Source organism: Trichoderma gamsii (genome assembly GCF_001481775.2).
Source record: "Trichoderma gamsii strain T6085 chromosome Unknown Scaffold_29.2, whole genome shotgun sequence".
In the NCBI taxonomy this organism is placed as follows: Eukaryota; Fungi; Ascomycota; class Sordariomycetes; order Hypocreales; family Hypocreaceae; genus Trichoderma; species Trichoderma gamsii.
This window is the reverse complement of record NW_020171366.1, coordinates 270432-285417: the sequence shown is the minus strand read 5'-3', so window position 1 is coordinate 285417 and position 14986 is coordinate 270432. Positions and strand designations below refer to the sequence as shown.

General features: G+C 47.5%; 6 protein-coding genes across 6 annotated transcripts; 3 read left to right on the top strand and 3 right to left on the bottom strand.

Annotated features, from left to right (window-relative positions):
* Positions 1-111: 111 nt before the first annotated feature.
* TGAM01_v207697 (hypothetical protein) lies at positions 112-816 on the top strand (the record flags this gene model as incomplete). The annotated part of the gene is made up of 1 exon (XM_018805191.1): positions 112-816. The coding sequence occupies one exon, from the start codon at positions 112-114 to the stop codon at positions 814-816; it is 705 nt and encodes a 234-aa protein (XP_018661641.1).
* Positions 817-1392: 576 nt separating this feature from the next.
* Positions 1393-2512, top strand: TGAM01_v207696 (hypothetical protein; the record flags this gene model as incomplete). Its single annotated transcript, XM_018805190.1, has 3 exons — positions 1393-1801; positions 1956-2125; positions 2198-2512. The coding sequence occupies 3 exons, from the start codon at positions 1393-1395 to the stop codon at positions 2510-2512; spliced, it is 894 nt and encodes a 297-aa protein (XP_018661640.1).
* A 386-nt stretch (positions 2513-2898) lies between these two features.
* TGAM01_v207695 (hypothetical protein) lies at positions 2899-3817 on the bottom strand (the record flags this gene model as incomplete). Its single annotated transcript, XM_018805189.1, has 2 exons — positions 2899-2979; positions 3041-3817. 2 exons carry the CDS (start codon positions 3815-3817, stop codon positions 2899-2901), a joined length of 858 nt encoding a protein of 285 aa, XP_018661639.1.
* Positions 3818-7225: 3408 nt separating this feature from the next.
* Positions 7226-8319, top strand: TGAM01_v207694 (hypothetical protein; the record flags this gene model as incomplete). Its single annotated transcript, XM_018805188.1, has 3 exons — positions 7226-7561; positions 7686-7943; positions 8065-8319. 3 exons carry the CDS (start codon positions 7226-7228, stop codon positions 8317-8319), a joined length of 849 nt encoding a protein of 282 aa, XP_018661638.1.
* A 1929-nt stretch (positions 8320-10248) lies between these two features.
* Positions 10249-11174, bottom strand: TGAM01_v207693 (hypothetical protein; the record flags this gene model as incomplete). The annotated part of the gene is made up of 2 exons (XM_018805187.1): positions 10249-10902; positions 10971-11174. 2 exons carry the CDS (start codon positions 11172-11174, stop codon positions 10249-10251), a joined length of 858 nt encoding a protein of 285 aa, XP_018661637.1.
* Positions 11175-11849: 675 nt separating this feature from the next.
* On the bottom strand, positions 11850-13406 carry TGAM01_v207692 (hypothetical protein; the record flags this gene model as incomplete). The annotated part of the gene is made up of 1 exon (XM_018805186.1): positions 11850-13406. One exon carries the CDS (start codon positions 13404-13406, stop codon positions 11850-11852), a length of 1557 nt encoding a protein of 518 aa, XP_018661636.1.
* Positions 13407-14986: the final 1580 nt, after the last annotated feature.

Below are 14986 nucleotides of genomic sequence, written 5' to 3'. Positions count from 1 at the left end.
AGTGACACCTTCTCTCAATCCCTTGTCATACATGACAATGCCAAAGCCGGAAAGACAAGAATAATTGCAAACTCATACTACCTACCGTGTTACACGCATTATAAGCTTAAAATGTGTCTCACAACCGGCGATTCCTCATCCACTGAGCGGGCCACACTGACGGCCGCCGCCAGAGCTCTGGTCCCCGATCATCCCGCTGCGCACGAGGCTCTTGACGTTGCTCTCAAGTCCCTAGTGCCTTCGCTCTTCTATCACAGCTTTCGATTGTTTATCTATGCTCAAGCGCTATTGAAGACCCCATCTGCGGGATTGCCAGGTTCTTTCGAGACCTTCAAGGGAATCCCGCTTGAGCCACATGTGCTCTTCGTTGCGTGCATCTACCACGACCTGAGCACACTAGAGAAATATGACAGCAACCCCAAGCGCTTCGAAATTTGCGCTGGCGACGAAGCAGTTGCGGTGCTTCTCAAGCATGGTGTGAGCGAATCTGCTGCTCGGGAGGCCTGGCTCGCAATGTCACTTCACACAACGCCTCATATCCCGGAGAACTTGGGAGGCGCCGCGCAGGCTGTCCGGCTGGGCATCAGGGCCGAGTTTCGCGGATATCAGTTGGAAAAAGAGGCGCTGTCGGAGGAGCAGTGGAGAATTATCAACGAAGACCTGCCGCGTCTTGAGATTGAGAAGGATCTGGGAAATGCACTTGCGCATCAGGGACTTCGCAATGAAGAGAAGACACCCAGGTTGACATGGGCAGGCGAGCTTGTGAAGTATGCAAAGGCAAACCCAGGCTATGAAGGCGTCAACCAAAACTTCTAAGGTGAAATCCAGAAGATAATATTCGAAGGGCTTAATAAGCCTACAGAGCGCAGTGTCCAGGATTAGTTCTTGGCTACCTATAAATCCAAACTTGTATATAAAATAGATCTCATGGATCTATCTAATAAGAAGCCTCATGAACGATATAGTGCCCGATTGGGGAATACATAAACGGATGTTGCAGTCAGCTGCGAACCCGTCTCATCCAATTACATGGCTTGTAATTGGGGGAGCGCAATACTAAGTGAGTACATGCAAGTAACCGCAGGGCGGTTAATCTGTGGCACGTTTTGGTTTCATCATAATGCCAGCATACATATGTATCCTATGGTCGGACATAAAAGATTAATGATCTGTTTTTTCTTAAAGGCGCAGAAATCCAATGAGCCGTAGATCCCGCAAATAGGAAAAGGCTAAAACAGCACAGACAACGGCAAAGACCAAAATTACCGAGGCTAGCCGGCGTCGTCAAACTTACAAAGATAGGCCGAGAAAACTCTCCCTGCAGTACAGTCTCGTCATATAAGGAGCTGCATTGTGTCATTCTTTCGATATTCAAGGACATACCAAGACAAGATGAAGAGCGCGGTTGCGAAATTCAGCAGTTATGCCGCAACTCGGGCTACGCGACCGTTGTCAATTCGTTCCTTCATGACAACCGCTAAATTATCTGCAGCAACGCCGCCGCCACGAGCATCGGAAAATGGAGCGATCAATCCAAGATGGCTGTCAGAGTTACAGCACCGATTGAAAAAATCCCTTTCCCTTCAACTTGCACCTGAGAAAGCCGAAACTGTGAAAGATCGACTTGCGTACCTGGACAAGAACTGGCTTATGCTTTCTGCTGGTCGAGAAGGGTTCTTGGCCGAGCCTGAGAGGAGAGGAGTTGATGGCCACGCGATACAGTGGGGAGATATGGTGAGAATGTGCTATTCGTCCGATGATGTGTTATCCGAGAGCAGTACTGACTTGGTTCTCGTTATTCGTGAATAAAGGATTTGATGGTGAGTCTTTAATCATGTGATGAAATCATGAGACAAGTTCGTTTATTGCTTTAATCTGACTAATTATTTGAAACATAGGGTGAATTACAGCTAAAATTAGGCTTGTGCCTGTTTCAAATTGCTAACTTTGTAAAGGACATGTCAATAACGTCATCTACAACCGGTTTGCCGAATCTGGCCGTGTCAACTGGACACGAAAGCTTGCTCAGTTCACAGACCCCAAGTACGAGCAGGAATGGTTTGATCTTATGACACCAAAAGGCATCGGCCTCATACTAGCAAGTATTAGAACAGACTTTAAATTCGTAAGTCACGAATGATTCTTCGATCACAAGATAGTTCCGCTGCATTGCGCGCTATGATTAACATCAGAACAGCCCATGACTTTCCCGGATCGCATCACAGTTTTGCACAAACTCGTCACAAAGCCAGATTATAGCTCCGATCGCTTCTACCTGGACGTTGTCGTGTATTCAGAGCAGCAAAGGCGGCCGGCAGCCAAGTGCTTTGAGGACATTGTGGTGTACGATTACAAGGCTGCGAAAAAGGCTCCTTTAAAACCGTTCATGGTTGATGAGTTGCGAGCGACGTTTGACCTGCAAGAGCTGCGAAAACAAGATACTGAAAAGAAGATAGCTGAGCTACATGAGTTTCTTGAGCAAGTGGAGGGTAGCGCTGGTACAGTGCAGTAATTTATCATACGTTACATATATAGATGAGTTAGTATAGACCCAGTCGAAACAGAAAAAAGCCTCCAAGTGATGGAATGGAATGTTTGTTGCTACAGCCGCTGGGCGTTTTAAAGGAGAACACAATAATCCTCACTTATATATGGCAAAATAGGGACAGTTTGTGCGTATAAACATGAGTATCATCAATTCATAGGTATTGACTCATCCCCGCAGAGTAGGTTTCAATATATACATGGAGAAGAAGCTATATACATCATAAAAGGGCGTGTATGTGCGTAGTAACGAGTGGATATCGTTCCAGCTTCGTCACTGAGCCCAAGGAGAACTTGGGCATATATACTATAATATCGCATCTCTTAAAGAGATGCTATAAGATAGAAGCTCCTTTAAGTGGAGTACTGGGCGACGTAGCCAACCTCCATCATGCTGCCGTAGCCACCGAGGGTGTTGCCGTTGGTGTTTCCGGGCTGTTCTCGTGTTAGTAACTTGCACAGTAAAAGATGAATGGGTAGAGAAGGGGATACATACGAAGCTTCCGCCAACAGCGACGTTGAGAATGATGTACAGCGGGCTGTGAGCAAGGCTGTTCCAGACATTCTGGTTGTTGATGCGAGAACCAGCGACCTGGAAGTACTGGGCACCATCGAGGAAGAAGGTGATGGTCTCGGACTGCCAGTTGCTAGGCGTACGATCGATCTGGACACGCCAGGTGTGGAAGTTGGTGTTGGCGCCGTTGATGTTGGTGCTGCCTCCGATACCGTTACCCTCGTTGCAGATACCGCCGGGGTAGACATCGCAGTGGATGGTTCCGTGGCCAACAGACTGGTCGTTGACAACCTCCATGATATCAATCTCACCGCAAGCAGGCCAGCCGCCACCAGTACGGATGGAGTTACCCAGCATCCAGAAAGCGGGCCACATGCCCTGCTGGTTGCCCGGAGCGTTGTTACCGAAGCGAATGGAAGCCTCGACAGCGGTCACCTTGCCAGCACCAGGGGTGAAGGTGTAGGTGGACTCGAGACGACCAGATGTCCAGCTGCCGCCGTTGTTCCAGGGGACAATCTGGAGAGTGTTTCCACCACTGAGCTGAACATTCTGGGTGCTGGAGGAGTAGGTCTCCTGCTCGCCGTTGACGTTCAGGTAACCGGTGATGATGTTCCAGTTGCCAGTGTTGGGAGAAGAACCGCCATTACCAGCGAAGGAGTCGGACCAAACAAGGTTGTAACCGGAGTATGAGGGGGGAGCCCAAGCGTTGGAAGCTCCAACAAAGGCGAGAACAGCGGCAGCAATCTTAGGGGACCACATTTTGGCGTATGTAATGATGCTGTATATACAACTTGAGAACGGGGAATATGTACAGAAGACTGAGGCTTTTGATTGAAAGGAGAGACGATACTAGGCTCCTGAGCCAAGAATAAGCTGTGATATCCTCGAGATATTGGTGCTGGTGCCAGGAGATCTGGTAGATGAGAAGGCATCTGCTCCTATATATATATACGGCATCATATACATCGAAATTGAATGACAAAGCTCAGTCTGATCTATGTAAGTTACGCCGAATGACCCAAGTCATACCCAATGCCGTTTTGGAAGGTGAGAAGTCTCCAAGAGACTATGCAAGCAAACCACCAAGGAAAAGCATCCACACGCCATCGTCACCCGCGATAACAATGGAGGAGGCCGGGCCGATGATTGGACTGCAGCAGGGGTCTGTAGATGGGCTCGAGCCAGGGCCATTCGGAGCTCTAGTGTGTCTGGCCTCTGAACAAAACAAGCTTCGCAGTGGCCATGCTCCAGAAAGGGGGGGCCCATGTCCGGGAGACGGGCTCATCGGTGGAGAAGCGCCATGAGACTGGATTGGGAGATGGAGGGATATGCTGGGTGAGTAGAGATGCTATCTCGAAAAGGAATCTGCGTACGTCTTCTGACGGAAGGGCCGATAGGCTGGATGGAACACGTGGGACGAGATTTTGTTACAACTCAGGTAGACTTTTGTTAAATCTTTTCTCATGCGGCCAAGATACAAGACAATAGAGTTTGTGGATTAGAGATTGGGAGATGTTGATCGGGACAATCTCCCGCTCCATGCTCCGTTATTCACTTGCGGTTACGAGTAGCGATCTTCGTTGTCAGCCTCATGATGTGCACGAGGTACGGAGGATAGGTCGCGGATCTTAGTTCGACAAGAAACGGAGGAGATCTCCCTCGTGCTCACAGTTTTTGGCCTATCCTCTTGGGGAGACTCGGTAGAGAAGATAGGCAAATAGCCTCAAAAGGTGAGCAAGGCTCCTAAAGGAAGCTTGGCCCGGTTGGCGCCGTGCTCCATCCAGACAGGGGATTCTATTTGCTACCCATATTTTGATAATTTACAGAGCAGGGTGAGTGAAGAAGGGAATAAGGAGTACAACTGGTAGAATCAGAAAAGGCTGGTGCCTGACTATGGCTGTAGCCCTGTTGACCAGGGGTCGGCCGTCTGGGGTACAGAAGCTACATGTAAACTACGCGCGAACTCCTGCTAGGGGGCCAAAGACACCGGCGTTTGAGGCGGCATTAACATGATTCGATCGCGCATTGAGCTTGTGATGAAGGAAACACATCACAATGCGCGGCCGGCTACTGCAGATGTCGCAGCCATCTGATGGCCGATCACTGTGATCATCTCCTTCTTCACGTCTCTCGCGTGAGTGCCAGGTAGTCATCGTGGAAATGTCACGCTGCCTCTAACTAATAGAAAATCCGGGGTTGTTCATCAGCGTGACAGCGAGACATTGCCGCAAGACACCACTTGTTAGCAAGGAGTGCTGTTAGACTCCACACCATCTTTTCATTCCACACCACTCACACGCGGCGCCGCTACATTTGCCGCCAGCGCCATGGGTCCGGCGTGGCCTGGCGCCTCCCGCATTAAGATTAGTGGAGGAAGCGTCTGGCAATATCCAGCATGCGAGTGGAAGATTCTCCTGCTGTTCTGATATTACGGGGAGGCTGTTATGTGTAGCTGCCTTGTGGCTAGCTCGGCACGAGTCATCTCGCTGCATAGTTCAGGCTGCATGAGGACTTGACCAGATGAGCACGCTATGCACTAGGCCGGATGCTAAACAGACAGGCAACTTCCATGGCTGGAAATGGCCGGAAATGGCTCACATAGCCGCAGAGCTGGCGATAATAGCCGGCACTTGAGCCTTGGCCGTCTTTGTCTCCGACATATGGCCGTCAAGGCTAGGCGGCTTGTGTGATAGCAGGTCCTTGATATTTCCAGGCCTCAATGGAAGGATCGCGATGCTTGGTTGATGCTAGAAAGAATCCGTCGCTAGGACTGCCGCTACAAGACCAGGGCTCCATCCTCATGGACTTGTGTTGCAAGGGGCTGCTGGATTTGTATATGCCCCCCGGATTTAGTATTGCGTGTGCTTGCTTGTAATATGAGAATACTGCCCCCTTCTCCAGACTTCCTCGGCACTTTGAGCCCTCGCTCTCGGTTAAAATATCCCCGAATCTAGCGTCAATGCCGGGACAAAAACCAGACGTGAATGCAGGAGGCTGTTGACATCTACTTGCAGGTTCTACAAGTACAGCGTATCAGACTCTATTCGCGTACTGCATGTACAAGTATGTAAGCTGTCTGGGACCTGCAGATGACCATCATGCGCTAAGTTTAAAAGGAGAGCCGCCGGATGAACAAAGCGCTGCAAATCCCGAATTGTGGCGCCGCTGGATCGGTGGCCCATCGAAGAAGCTGCCACAACAAGCCTCGCATATCGCCTGCCTAGGTGGGCGAGCTGACTATTCCTATACGCTCTATTCTATACATTTGCTGCTCCTTGCGGAACGGTACGCGGACACATGCGGGATCCCGACGGTGTACTGCGTATTGCTACTAGTGCAGTGCAACACATGTTATTAGGTCTCCGCTCCCAGCATATGTGTCGGGATTGTAGTATTACATGTACATGTAGTTGTTAGCCAGCTTGTCAGCTTAGATGCTCTTTGCGGACAGAGACACAGCGCATGGCGCCGAAGCCAGAGCTCTCGGGAGAGTCTCGCTCCTTACAGAGGTTCCCAGCTGCTTGGCGGCTTATGAGCATCTGTGGCTTTTTCTTTTTTAAGCAGTTCTTCGCATAAGACGGATCGCAGCTTGGGTCCCTGGCCCCTGGGGCACCATTGCTGCTTACCACATGGTGAATGGGGTCGGGTTGCTTTATTCAAGGCCTGTTTAGATGATGATTAGTATTCAATCGTAGAATGCAGATCATTCAGCTACGGCTTTGATCCTTATCAAGGCTGAATAGAGTTTGCTTCAAAGATAAATATGCTGGCAGAGCTTAAAAGAAGGCTTGAAGTGTTCTAATATACTCTTAGGTTTCCCGTAGTTGAGGCTTTAAACGGCGTCTTATCGCCGAAGACAAATCGGCGTTTGTTCTCCACGAACCCCGCGTTTTCTATTTGACCTCCTCATTGACGCGGCCATTGTTTGCAGAATGAAGTCATGCGTTAGTTTTGCTTTGTAGCGGGCGTCAGACTTTGTATATGAGCACCTCGTAGATGTTAAATTTCTTACATATGGATATAATCCAGTCACAAGCTCCCTCAACTTTCACACCACTGCAATTCTAGTCTGGTATAGTATAATACCCGAAGGCATTTCACCGTCGCCTACCAGTCAAAGCTTCTATCATCGTTCATCCTTCCCGACCCCGTTTTTAGCAGCGTAAAATGTCCGCCGCAGCTGCCGTCTTCGCTCCGGGCTCAACCGCTCTGATTACCGGCGGGGCCTCCGGCGTTGGCCTTGCCATTGCCAAGCTCTGCCGCAGCAAGGGCATGAAGCTGCTGCTTGTAGACCGCAACGCCGAGGCTCTGGAAAAGGCAAAAGCTGAAGTTGGCTCATCCTCATCAGATGTGGCCACTTCGGTCCTTGATGTGAGCAAGCTTGAGGGCTGGGCGTCACTCCGCGACCAGGCTGCCAAGACGTTTGGTTCAATCGAGCTTCTTGTTTTGAATGCGGGCGTGGGCGCAAGAGGGACATGGGGAGATAACGACTACTTTAGAACCGTACGTGCCTGCAACTACCTACTACATACTAGAGGGCTCTAGATGAAGACAAAGCAGCAGAGTGGTGTTCTCAGCGCTAATATTTCCACCACTAACAATGACATGTGCCCTGCACACTATATAGGTCCTCGAGACGAATCTATTTGGCGTAATTAATGGTATCAACACCTTCCTCCCGGTGGTTCAAGAAGCTGCCAAAAGTCGACCCACCTCCATTGTCATCACGGGCAGCAAACAGGGCATCACCAACCCTCCAGGAAACGCTGCATACAATGCGTCTAAATCTGCTGTAAAGACTCTTGCAGAGCATCTCAGCTGGGACCTGCGAGACACCAAGACCAGTGTGCACCTTCTTGTCCCGGGCTGGACGTTCACAGGCATGGTGAGTAGCTCCTACTCAAACACACTTCCTTTTAATCTCTAGCGACCTATACATACACAAATCCTACCATTTTATACTAGTATTACTAAACATGAGGCTTACTTTTTACTTCCCTTTCTAGACTGGGGGTGGCCAGACCAAAGAGAAGCCGGCGGGTGCATGGGCGCCGGAGCAGGTCGCCGACTTCTTATATAAAAAGATGGAACAAGACAAATTCTACGTTATCTGCCCAGATAACGAAACTACCGAGGAGACAGACAAGAAGCGGATGTTATGGAGCACTGGAGACATCATCAAAGAGCGACCACCACTTACGCGCTGGCGACCAGAGTGGAAGGAGGAAGCAACAGAGACAATTGCAAAGACTAAAGTCTAAATGGCGGTTTGTCCGCTTGGCAGTTTTGAAATATTCTCTGAGTTGAACAAAGCGATATATCATCCAAGTTGCTCGCAGCTGACACCGAGGCCAGTCAGCCGCTTACACAGAGAGTCATTGGCGAAAACGCGCCATCAACCAGTCAAACAGTCAATACACAATATTCATCGTAGCATCTTAACACCAAACCAGTGTAACGTATTACTAGTATCAGCACTCATCTAAATTAAATTAGTTTAGTTAGTGATATATACCGTCAAAAGGTATGGCGTCTTGAGGTTCAGTGCCGGCGTCAATTCGGCGCAAGTGCGTTCCTACATGTAAGCTAGCCCCAGTCAGTTAACTGCTGGGAGATCAGAGCCCCTGGTGTGGCATCATCCATCATACGCACATCCTTGGCATAGCTGAATGCACTTTGGTACTTCTTCAGGGGTGGACGAAAAAGGTCATTACAAGGTACAGTGTTCCCCCTGCAATTTACTAGTTACTATATAGAGGAAACAGAAAAGTACCGGATCTCCCCGCTAGCTATCTGAAATAAACCGAGCCGCTTGGACTTTAGCCTAGAAAGCACAGCGGTAAAGCCTGACAATGGGTCGACGCTACAGTTCTGCTTCCAGGGCCCATGTCTGGGCAAACGACCGAGGTGTTCCGCTTAACTACAGCTTACCTAAGAGTGTGTCTCCTTCAGGCATTGTCTGATTCGTACGCATCATTCGGCATCTATACATTTTCGGAATTGATGAATTCTTCAATAATTCTTTCTGTCAAAGCACTCTGTTGCTTAGTTGTCTCTATATCAGTAACTCACGGGCACATTGCTATTGTTCATAGCCATGCGGCTTACTTGTATATAGAATTAGATGTCTATACGTGAGTGGCTGTGTGTATATTAGCTCATCGTATGCTCGCTCAAAAATGTCAGTAGTCTTTGATTGTAGGGTAAATGTAAACATATAGACTGTGCTGTGAAGCATTAGACGTCCTGGTGTCTGCTATACCACGAGCCTTGCGCCTGGACTATATGCCGTTTGTAAACATCGCTTGAACTGCGTAGTTTTCGCTTTTGGTTGCTAAAATGAAGAACTACAGACGTGACCGTACTTTCAAAGGGATAATGGGAGATTCATATTTAACATTGCAACGCTCGATTTAGCTTCAGATCTAAGGCGCCTTGGTTGTGCTTCAGTTGATTGCAAACATGGGTCGATTGCTTCAACATCACGGTTCAACTAGCCCTTTAAGATCTTGCCAATGCAGTAGAAATGAGTGCAGTTGGTTACTAGGATGTTTAGCGGAGTGATGTTTACTAGGTACGTGCAAGTGTTACGCTGAATGAAAGAGTAAGACACCTAGATACACCAGGTGCGTCCACTTGTTCGATCAATACAAGGACACCAGAAACTGCAAGTTGTGCCTAACATTAGTTTCCCCATACAATAATGTTTTTGTATTGCTGTATAGGTATGTATATGGATTATCTCAAATGGATGATTTGGGCTTGTTCAATGGTAAACACTACTGATGCGCGGTTGGTGAAATATACCAACAAGATCCACCATTTGAATAAGAAATGTCGAACCAAATATGGAAATTAATACGAGTTCTAGATTAGTGAAAAGGTTCTAGCTCTCCAGAAGCTCGATCTGATCTTTGTGCCGTGTTTGATTGCTACGTGGGGGCGTCGAAGTAAGCGGAAAGCGGAGATTTTATACGAGCATAACGATGTAACGCATGTATAAAGACTAAACAAGATAGTCTACAGAATCTAGATAGCTTAAAAAGCGACTATTATCGTCATTTAATTCTTTGTACACGCTACTTAGGCATATATCCACTAAGGCTCTTGGTGCCCGTTCTCGAATTTGCGTTAAAATATAAGGTTAGTACTTTACAGAATTGTAACTCAGATGCTTCAGGAGACAAATCTTATCCTTGATGCGCATTGGTTGCTGGGTGCTCAGAAGATCCTTTCAGCGTGTCGAAATTATTCCAATTCCACAACCCCAATTCCGAAGCACTGCTCAGGTCGATGCTAGACAAGGCGCCGACTGGAGTTTGTTGATCTTCAGCAGCACTGTGACTAACTAGGCCCTGAGGCTTAGAAGCCGGTGTTGTGGTATCGCTTGGCGTTGTTGTAATACTACTGCCATGTAGCTCCTGTATCGTATCGCAAGGTGGATCGCCAGCTAGTTCAGGTAAAATCGTAACAGCCATATTGTCGAGCTCAGGTTTCTGATAAGCTACGCCCTTTGGCCTAGAGATGGCGGCCGCAATACTGCCTGGTAGTTCCGCTTTCTGGCCTGACCCTGAGTTGCCTCCTTCGGCCAAAACTTCTTGATCTGATATCCGTTTTCGTAGTCTTTTCTTACGCCTTAGGAGATAGAAGGCCACCGTGCCTATTAGAATGACGGCTAAAGGAACAGCTACTCCAATTACAATCTCTTCTCCATTGTGAGAAGCTTTGCCCGATGACGGGTTGTTGGTCGATGAACTACTGAGAGACGATGTTGGATCACTTGACTTGACATTCTCAGGGCTTCGGCTGTGAGGGCGGTTGAACTTTGAGACGCCGTTGTGCCACTGAACATTGAGTAAGAGAAAAGTCGCGATGGCTAATATTCTCCGTAGTCGTAATAATCCATGGTTACTTGGTAGCTTGTTAGGTGAGTGCCAGGTAGATTGTCAGGTGGAGGTGACTGGCAAAATCTACCACCAGAATCCATTCCACTCATGTCAAGTGGGCACGGAGCTCCTCCATCTCGCTTGTTGGTGTCTTCGGCGGTGCATGGCCTAGTTGAAGTCTGAATGTCGTGGCAGCCATATCCAACAGCCGCGCCCATAAAGACAAACATTGTTATTGATGAATCGTAGCGAGGTGCAGCCACTGGGGGACTAAATGTTGTTGGTAGCGGACCTAGATTGAGCCGAGTTGCTGAAGCTGAATCTATTGAAGAGATGGTTTGCATGGCTGAACACTGCGTCGTTTCCTGGGTTGGCTTTGCAAGTTTTGGGTTTCTGTTGTAACGGCGGATTAGAAACTGAGACGATTTTGGACTTCAGTGACAGTTTTAAATATTGGGCGATGGAGCTTGTGAGTCTCTAATATTGAAGGATTGGTTGTAGTGGCTGCGCTGTGTGTCGCATCTCTTCCTTTCACGAATAAGTCCAAATATTTATTGTATTTTGTACAAAAATAGATGGCATGGCGTCTAGAGGGTGTCTGCCCGCGATTAAAGATGTATAATTTGCTGCTTTACAAGCACACCACGATAAGTGCGACATTTGATCGGATGAGTCTGCTTCAAAGAGGCTGTGGGATTCTATTCTCGGTCTCAGCTCGTGGCTGGGTTTGAACAACTGCAGATTTTAGCTTATGAAGCGAGGAATGTGGCACAAGAAACAGATAGCCGCTTAGGAGTAGACATATATTAAGGCCAAGGGTATAGATATTAATAGAATCGTGTAAGTTCGATTGTATATGAACGCGATTAGCTCAACGATTAAGACAACGTAAGAACAAACTGCTGCTAATCATTTGAACCGATAAGACGAAAGGCTGGGCCGACATTAGACAGCGCGGATGCTCTCGATCGCATTCTCTCAATTTGGGTTTCGACAGCTTCAAGGTCTTCCAGGTCCTCCTCATCCTCAGTGGTGTCGTTGCTGTGATCCTCCACATCATCAGTTACGTGGGATGATTCTGCTGTAGGAGTTCTTTGAGCGCGCTTTTCGCGACTTTCTTTCCTCGCTAAAGAGAGACGCCTGCGCTCTGCCTTGAGCGCTGCCTCTACTCGTAGTCGCATCGCCTCTTTGGTAGTCTCTTCCACTATCACAGCATTGTGACAACGTTTATATACGCCTATACTTGTCAAGATAAGGCCGAGGACTTCATATGCAAACAACACTGGTAGAGCGTAAGATAGATGCGGATTGCAGCCGTTGGACCAGATGTCGGTAAGGACTTCATAGGCTGCATGTGCAGGCAGGCCGTATCCCAAGCGATAAAAAGGCGACATTATGCTGAATGGAAACACGATTGAGGTGATGTTCATCACTATCCAAGTGACAAGGCACATTGACACAAACTGTGGAGGAATCCAAATGGTGAAAGTGTCGAACAGGAGAAAGTTGGCGTGGGCGAATAGCCACAAAGTCAGCCAACTTAGGGCCCATTGACCGGCTGTTACATCCCAGTTCGCCTTGAACGCCCAGATGGCAGCAGAATTCACCATTGCGCTGACCATGGTGAATGTAAGAGAGATGAGATCGCGAACAATGATGATTCGTTCTGGTCCTATTCGCAAAAAGATTTTGAATTGGTTGTATAACCCGTTGAATGTAGCAAGGAAGAAGAAGTCCTCAATGAGAACCAAGACAAAAGATATCGTGTTGTAGACCGCACGGGTGCCTTGGATTGTCGGCCTAATGTTGATAGAGTTCAAAGTCCATGGATTCGTAAAGGCAGATAGAGCAGCAGAGTTGTTGGGCGGAATTGTGAGAAAAGCAGATGAGCCATTGAGAGCGATATAAGAAACTCGTGCGGCATCAGCCAGCGTGTGAAGGTTCGTCGAGATGGCACCATCCATAATAGTAGGATATTTGGCTTCATTCCAGATGAATGTGAGCACGTCTGAGGTGTTATATACAGAGGTGTTAGTTCCAGCAATGGCTTGAGCCAGATTGACAGAAGCCCAAGGAGATGTATATAGGGCGGCCCAATAGTGCGATCTGCAAACAGCCTCTCTCAAGTCGCCCGGCGTTGGGAATTGCGAAGCGGTTTTCTCAATCAAAGAGGGAAATTGGAGTGACTGCAAAGAGCTGTACGCATTTCGCACAGCATCGCCGATAATTCCGCCATCATAATCGACCCATAAGATGTGAATGTTGTGTGTTCGAGGAACTTGTTGAAAGAGGGACCCATATAAATAGCAGAAGAGGCAGAAGAACAAAAGGATGTACAGAACAAAGTTCAGCAACGCTGCGCCAAAGAATTTGGGCCTTGCTACCGCAACTTCTGGGTGAGACAGAGGAAGTTTATTCTCGCCAGCGCGAGGATAGAACCTGTTCCTTACTGGTAGCGACATGTTGCACACAACATTCGATTGAAGAGAATACCAGAGCAACAATTCAATTGACCCCACACCGCAATGATGCTTCTACCTGATCGTTTATACGTGACGTTTCCGGAGAGTCCGGCTGGAGCTCGGCGGGCAACTGCCGCTAGATCGCAGAGCTATGATTCGTGAACTTGTTTTCATCGGGATGACAAGCGGGTTAGTCAGTCGGTTTAGGCTATTTTAGACGCTATAAATCGCGGAAAACGATTCTAATTGTACCGGGCAATGACAAGTGGCAGTCAGCTCGGCCCGTCTCCCGATGACTGATTTGCAATGCTATTTTCTGCTTAAATAAGCGTATGGTTGGTATTTAAGAACTCAAAAGTCCGTCGGGAGGTAATCAGGAAATACGACAATGGACACGCATCTGGAGCAACCTAGTTGTTTCACTCTGAGCCATAGTATAGGTTGCAATTAATCAAGACAACTTAACAGTGATCTGTGCCGAGCAAGTCGCTTATAAGGCGTGTAAACTCGCATGGGATTTTGTTAGAAGAAACAGTAAGCCCCGATTCGCAATAAAACATTACAAAAGCGAGAGATGAAGACTTGGGCCGACAGTGGGAGTATTCAATAGACAGTGGCAGAGTTGACGAGTTTCAAAAAAAAGAAAAATGGATAAACAAGAATGCATCTGGAGGATTTCGGCAAAAATGTAACTCTTCTCCGAAGAGAGTACTCTCCGGGGACGGAATCGAACCGCCGACTTTCTGATGAGATGTTTTCCATTACAGTCAGACGCCATGAACCAACTAGACCACCCAGAGGAAGAAGAGTTGACAACTTTGAGCTAATCAATCTTTATAAACTCTTTCCGAAAGCATTGATTACATCGGTCGTGATTGTTGCTAACCTTGAAATCGTAACTTCCATGGAGTGCTTTAGGCGTCGCTCGAATTTTCTCTTTTTTGTCTTGAGAATACATCTAAAATCTGTCAGCCTCTTTCTCTTCTAATCTGAGCATTTATTGATCAAAAATTTGAAGCCATGAAGAATCCACTCAGTAAAGAAGTCAGCGCCAAAAGAAAGATTAGTCTAAGCCATATTGGTTGATTACCATACCCCTATGCGTCAAATTGTTAATTGTGTCTCGTCTCTCAGAGATCTATTTTAATGAGCACTTGGGCTTATGTGTCGCTCCTTTTTTTTTTTCCTTTGCTTGTGGAGCTTTGCTCAGTTCCCTTCTTCTCTTTATCAAAATTCCAAAGATGTCGTACTTTCTTGATGATATTGATGATAGAGTATTCCTATAGATATTCTTCTTCAACCTCTTGCTGAAGCCATGGTTTATGCACACTACAAAGGATCGAATTATAGATAGTGAGCGGTATGCTAATTGTTTTGCTGTTACACGAAATACCATCATACCCTACTGGTGATGACTACTTTTTGTATTTTCATCCCTCTTCCTTCATCGATTTTCTATACCAGCTCCATTACACTTGGGAACTCCCAAACTTTTACCACATGCTCAACTACATGTATTAACTGCCATCACACCTACACTCTTCAACTCAAAATGAAATTGTTAGATATGCTTCCAAGGC